Source organism: Nestor notabilis, unplaced genomic scaffold, assembly GCF_000696875.1.
Source record: "Nestor notabilis isolate BGI_N333 unplaced genomic scaffold, ASM69687v1 scaffold15548, whole genome shotgun sequence".
Lineage (NCBI taxonomy): Eukaryota > Metazoa > Chordata > Aves > Psittaciformes > Psittacidae > Nestor > Nestor notabilis.
Window position 1 is genome coordinate 27,707 of NW_009940783.1, and position 6,980 is coordinate 34,686.

At 39.6% G+C, this 6,980-nt stretch overlaps 1 protein-coding gene across 1 annotated transcript in view; it reads right to left on the minus strand.

Moving 5' to 3' along the window:
* Positions 1-5,889, minus strand: part of CMSS1 (cms1 ribosomal small subunit homolog (yeast)) — a 29,852-nt gene extending 23,963 nt beyond the window's left edge. The window contains exon 1 of the mRNA XM_010020542.1: positions 5,793-5,889. Coding sequence (XP_010018844.1) covers positions 5,793-5,889 — 97 coding nt within the window. The remainder of the gene's footprint in view (positions 1-5,792) is intronic.
* Positions 5,890-6,980: the final 1,091 nt, after the last annotated feature.

Sequence of the window (6,980 nt, forward strand, 5' to 3'; positions counted from 1 at the left end):
CCCCCCCGACTTCCATCCTCCTCTGACTGTTCTAATTGCCTCATATCTGAAACTAGACTTTAAATAAAGCCTGTGTTTCCTGATTTTTAACAAAAAAGCCCTGTAAGCTGTGGAAAGGGGACCTACAAGAATGCTGGAGAGGGACTTCTTACAAGGGGATGTCATGATAAGACAAAGTATAATGGCTTTAAATTGAAAGAGCATGGATTTAGGTTAGGTATAAAGAAGAAATTCTTTACTGTGAGAGGGTCGTGAGGCGCCGGCACGGGTTGCCTGGAGAAGCTGTGGCTGCCCCATCACTGGCAGTGTTCAAGCCAGGTTAGATGGGGCTTTCAGTCTAGTGGAAGGTGTCCCTGCCTGCGGTCCCTTCCACCCAAACTATTCTGTGATTTTATAGGTTTTATATTTGTTACACTCTGTTTCTTGTTTCAGATATGTTATAGGAAACTACATGCTTGTCATTATTCTGTAGGAGGACACAGCTCATTCAATTTGGGTGTGCTATGACTGACTAATTTCACAGGCTGCTTTTTAGGCTATGTTTTTATTTATTGGTTGGTTAAGCAGTAGTGATCTGTGCTCATTCATCTGGTGGGAAAATATTTCTCAGGGCTTCCAGCTTTAAATTCAGCAGATTGAAAAATATTTGATGCTGAGTAAAATGCCAAGCCAAATGTGTTGAGCACATCTCGAGCTTCTTTTCAATTGCCATTTTAGATTTCTTATGGAGGAAAGGAGGAGAGAGGCAGAGAGGAGGTCAGAGAAAAGAATAAAATTGAAGTCTGAGAATTCCTTATTATTCTCATGGTTTTGCCATTAAAAACTGGCCTAAGTCTTCAGTGAATCAGATTAAGTAATCTTAATGTCAATGCACTACTTTGAATTTTTCTCATTGCATCTTCCCTGAATGTCCCATCAGGTACATAGAGTACAAGGTCAACCAATTTCTGTAAAGTGACAGCTGTCAGCAAAACTGGCTCCCAGGTCCCTGTTCATCCTTGCTCAGTTGAGAGGCCTCTTCTAGCCTTCACGTTTGTGCTGATCACAGTAACTGGGCTAAAACCACCAATGACAGTATTTTAACATACCACCACGGTATCACCCCTCCAGGCAGCAGGAAACACAAAGTTCAGGTGGGTCCTTCCATGCTTCCCACCAGTACCAGAAGGAACAGATGAGGTGTTTTAATGAAACAAGCCTGGATGTAACATTTTAAATATTTTAAAGCATTCCAAGCTCAACTATTTCCCTGACAAAAGGGAAAGGTTCTGCATAGCAGTGGGAGAAGCAGGTACAGAGGCCAGTCAGGCACAGCAGCAATAAGCAAGCAGCAGCTCAAACACCTCCTGGAGGGATCCCAAATTACTCAGCTTTGTGTCACCAGCACTGCTAATCCCAAAAGGAGGATCTCTTACATGTCTACCAGGGCAATACTCAATTTCCTCACTGTAGGCAATGGACTGCTTTCAACTGTCCTGTTGAGAAGCCTAATAATAGCTGAGATACCTTGAAGCCTATGGTGTAAAGCCAACTAGCCAAGCAATATCTATGAAGCTTTTTTAGATGCCTCCAGACCAGCCACATGGAATAGCTAAGAATACAAATATGGTTCTTCAGATCAGTTCCTAGATATTCATCATGATAATACTTTAGAAATTCCTAGTAAATGAGGTAAAAAGTTAGTTACAAAAGTAATTTGTCCTTTGGGAAGATCACCACATAAACATTGCATCAAAAATAGTTACAACAGTGTCAGCACTCTCTTCATTTCTCAAATTGCTCTGCCTGAATTAGAAAGGGTCTGCTGGCACCTCATGAAAGATATAATTCTCCTTCTCACAGGCATGCATCACCTGCAGTGGCATGACTGAGAAATCCAGATGAAATTACAGAAAAAGCCACCAAACCCATCCCATACCTCCTTAAATAAGGGTTAGCTAATCATTGTGAACAATATCGTAAACCAAGATTTAGTCCTAGAAATCAGTAATGTAACATACACAGGAGATGAAAAATCTTTGATGGAAGGAAGAATGGCAACATGGCTAAGCATGGAGTGCTGGCTGAAAAATCAATGAAGACATTTCCTTCCTTTTTTTTTTTTTTAATATTTTAGTATTTTAGGTTTTGCAATTCCAGTTTTAAAAGACTGATGAAGTTTTCATATTTTTCTCACTGGGGTCATGAATCAAATTAAGTGCCTTCACTTGTAAGGCCTTAAAATACTTGTGTGTTTTGACCATTCTGAACTAAAAACTGTGAATGAACTGGTATCTCTTATTGTTACTAGGATGTAAGAAGCTGCATGTAAAGCAACTACCAGTTATTTACCATTCCTTTGTTGACCTTCCCTATCAGTCTACTGCAACACAGAGCTCTGGGCTCAAATAAACTCTATGGTAATTACACCTGGTGCTAGTATTCCACCATCCCAAACCAGCCAGGGTCCCCCACTGTATGAGCACTGTTCTCCCTTCCCACCTCTATGAACTAAAGACTCCATGCCCAGAACAGGTCTATTCCAGCACAACAGTAAGTTTTCGTATCTGCGAGGATGCCTTGAACTGCAGACACTACCTGACAATGTACTGTAAAAAAAGGTACTTTAAAGCATATTTGTGAGGCATACCTGAAGGGCATATGATATGGAACTGAGCAGAAACAGACTCAGTCCTATCAAAGAATCAAAAGCACTTCAATTTTTTTCCACTAGGTAACATTCAGACAGCATAAGGTCCTTCCTACTCCATCCAACTGTGTGCCAAACCAGAGTTTCTTTCTAACAGTCTATATGAATTCCCTATAATAGCTTCTAAGTACTGGCAACAGCTTGTACTACAAAGATAACATTCTTACAAAATGTAAACCCCTTCCCTGGGCAGTTCAGAAGGCACTTCTACCACAAACTTTTTTTCCCCTGATAAAACTGGTGACAGGATATTCAGTTTAGGTTCCTCTTCCTTTCACTGAATGGCAATTTAAATTAAAATCACTGCCTGTTCAAGAAAAAACGAACAGGTCTTAATGAGCAATCTCAAATTAATTTTCACTACGCTCTGATATGATAAAAGTCTTTCAGCACACATACATAGCTATCTTGCCACACAAAGGATCTCCCACAGAACATTTCTAACAACTTTCGCTCTTAGGTTTAACACTTTCTCTTTAATATGCAAAATGAGTACTTCCATACTCACTTGCGACACATCTTAACTTGCTGACTGGAAGTGAACCAAAAGACAAAATACTAGTAGTCTTGTAGTACAGCTTGTGGTACAGCTACAACCCAGCCCTATTCATAATTTGTCTTTTTCACTACCTCACACAAGGAATAACGGCATCACCAAAATAAGAAGAGAGAACTCAACATTCTTAGTCACTGTAGTTCTAAAACCCATGGTAACATAAAGGGCAAATACAAAGAATTCACATGTCAGGAATATGATAGGACCTTTTACTGTTTGCCATCCAACTTAATTTCTTCAATATGGGCCTGCCAATCAAGAGCAACCACAGCCTGAAGATACAACAATACACCAGCACAGAGTGCAAATAAGTTCTGTGTTTGCTCTAGTACCCTTCACCAGTGACACCATGACTGAAGGTTCAGATGACAGCCACATGTCACTGCAGTCTCCTCGTTTCCCCTTTTTTTTCTCTCAAAACCTATCTGATAACCTCCTTAAGTCTCAAAATGCAATTTAAAAGCATTTCTAGAGATGGGCAAGTGGGGGACTGTTTTATTTGTTTGTAAGTAGCATGGGTTTTGGCTGTTTACAAATCTGCTGGATGCATATTATAAAATTAAATACTTAACCTTAAAAATAGGGCTTCTCTTCTTGATAGATGCCAGGCATCATACAACCTACAGTCACTTTATAAACCACTCAAAAGGATGCCAGTAATAGTGCGCAACAGTTTATGCTTGTGAGAGAACACTCTATCCAACTCTGAAAAGCAGGGGAATGGGGCAAGCCGGTATACTGTTGACCATGTTGGAAACACATCAACCATCGTGGTTCACATATCTCACCTTGTGAAATGCTCCACGGGATCTTTAAATGAGTGCTTACAAATTTGGTGTTAATCAAAAGAAAAATCACTTCACAAATACTAGTTATAGAAGGTAGGGCTGTACGAGGCAGAACCCCACAAGGCTGGCTTGAAATAAGTATCATTCCAGAGGAAATGATACAAAAGAAGGCTGGGTATGAGCCCAGGAAAAGTTAGGTGCAAACTAGGGCCTGACTTCCTGCTACATCATCATCTTGGGGGTGTGGACAGAGAACTCATGCAAAAGCAGTATTTGATGATGTCAGTATCCTGTGCATTTTGAATTTCACTACTTACATGGTGCTAGTATGCCACTCAACGTATGTCCATCTGGAGGCAGACTCATTCCTTTTCCACGCCCTTTCTTTAAACACCAGCATCCATCATCTGTTGCAATATTCAGTCCTACCAGGTACTTATTCTTCTTAATGAAGACAAAATAGGTAAATTGGGAGGAAAAAGCAACTTGGATAAATCCATAAAACTACTTAATATAGCCCAGGTCTGAATACAAGCAAGTTTTGCCCAGGAATGGTATGTCTCAGATGTGATGTATCCCTTAATACTACAGGAGATGCCTATTTTCTACTGTTCTCCCAATATGTTGGGAAGCAGCTGTGGCTCACAGCTGTAGTTCCTGTTGTGAAGGTAACACACAGAGTCTGGCTGACTCTGTGGACTTTGAGATGATAGATCATGATAGAATTACACAGTGGAACTTGCCAAAAACAGTAGACTTTAATTAAAAAAAAAAGCACACTTCGCAAAAGCTTAACAGCCCAAATTACTGTTCATAGATACACATGGCTACTTCAGAGACCACTGATAAAATTCATACCTCTTTGGTTCATGCATATTTTGCAGGCATACACTTATACCATGTATAAGGTTATCACAGTCCTGATGTTTTGTCAGGTTTTCTTTGAATATTGAAAACTGCATGGATGCATATAACATAGCATACTTTTAGATACATGTCCCCACCAACAAATGTATTCTGCTGAAGTACAATACTGCAAGCAATCTTTCATCCTAACTCTCCTACATGTCTTAACACAGAAGGTGAGAGAAGACATTTTGAGTTGCTCAGATTTCTGCAGCTTTTTTTTATTCAGAAGCCTTCATATGACATAGCAGTATCAGGCCCTATTTGACAGAGTATCAGGTTGACTCATATCAAGTTAAATTCTGCTTCAGGTTAAGAACAAAATACCCTGACATGTTGCTACATAGAGTTAGAGTGGCAAATTCCATGGATTATAAAACATCTGTTGAAAAGCAGGCGCAAGGGTTATCTTTCTACACCTCTTATTCTCTTGCTTCCTCCTCTGCACATACTACACATTTCTCTGCAGTTTGGTCTCTGATATTGCAAGTTCCACTGCCCTTTTAAGCTACCCTAGAATCTCAAATTTATACGGTAACATTTTGTGGTATATATTTGCGGATTTAACTCACTTTTCAAAAGACTATAAAAGCAAGTGAAAGGAAAGATAACTTCTTACAGACAGACGCTTTTATGAAAATACTACACACTTTGCTGTGTTACGGTTTTTGAGAGAAGGAAAAGTGACAGGCTTTCCATCTATGTCAGTGCTCTTTAAGACTAGCAATTACAATGCAATCTCTCATCTGTACAGGTCTTTTTTGAACTGGCATGAGGCTCATTTGTCTAAATGATCAAATAAAGCACATTAGGTTTTGATCAGTTGCAACTGCCATAAAAATAGAGTTCATACCTACATTCATTTGCTGCAAGCAGATGGTTGATTGCTTTTCTGTCCTTTTATGCTGCAGTCCTGCTCCCTTAGATCCTCTCTTTGTAGAGAGTGACATGCTGGGAGGTCAGTTTTCTGACAAGGTCATCTGCCTTCAGAGTATGAAGAGAACTGCACGGAAAGTGGGTTGGGCTATATTTAGAGTTTGGTCCAACTCCGTGCCAAGGTCCCCCTGCTGTCTCTCTCTTGCAGCACCGTCTCCTCAGGTCTATTCTTGCAGATTCTCAGCCCACAGAACACACGAGGAGAGGAAAGTCGCCCTGAGCTACTACTGGATAGAGGTTTTTGCAATTTGCTAAAACCAAGTGGATCAGCAGCTTGGATGAGGAATCCTTAAATCCCTCACTCTTCTAGTATTTATTTTTCTGTATTCAAGTGGATTTTTCCTTTTCAAGTGAATAAGGAAAGGAAGCTGCCTGGGGTACAGCAAAAAAGAGTTTCCTGAGCTAAGGTAAGCTTGTATTCTTGTATTGTCATCATAATTAGAGAGCTATTGATGATGCCTTGGATCAGATACACTTTACTGCTAGACCAGTTCTGCACGTCAGCATTAAGGTTTTTTTTTTTGCTAATGACATTCTCAATTTCAAAACATCAATTTTCATTATTGCTGTCTAAAGGAAATGGGAAAATAAAAGGATATATCCTATGTGCAGTAGAATATACATTATCTGATTTCACTTGTTTAAATTAATGTAAAAAGCACACAGCCATGGCAAGAGACTGTATCATTCTGAAAGTAAGAGAAAAACAGATGTGTGACTATATGCATGATGATGACATATATAAGCATGCATTTAGATGTGCTGAGTGATGTTTCATCCACATTATTTTGTATGATATGAGAAAGTATGGCTTCGGGTTTGCAATACAGGGATTGCTGCAAATAGCACATCTATTTAAAAAAATGAATTAATTAATTGATGAACACATGCTCAAATCCCTTGACAGTTTCAAAGAAGTTGCTCAGCTTCAACCCGAGTACATGTGGAATTAAAGATCATATTGAATATGGTCTCCTTTTTCTGTTGTATGTTTTACAGTGGTCCTGCAATGCTTCTACTTTTAAAAACATATGTCTTTCCTCAGCACCATTTTAAACTCTTGTGATTCCTAAGTGGAGGTGGGAGGGGAAGGGGAGGGGGGGAG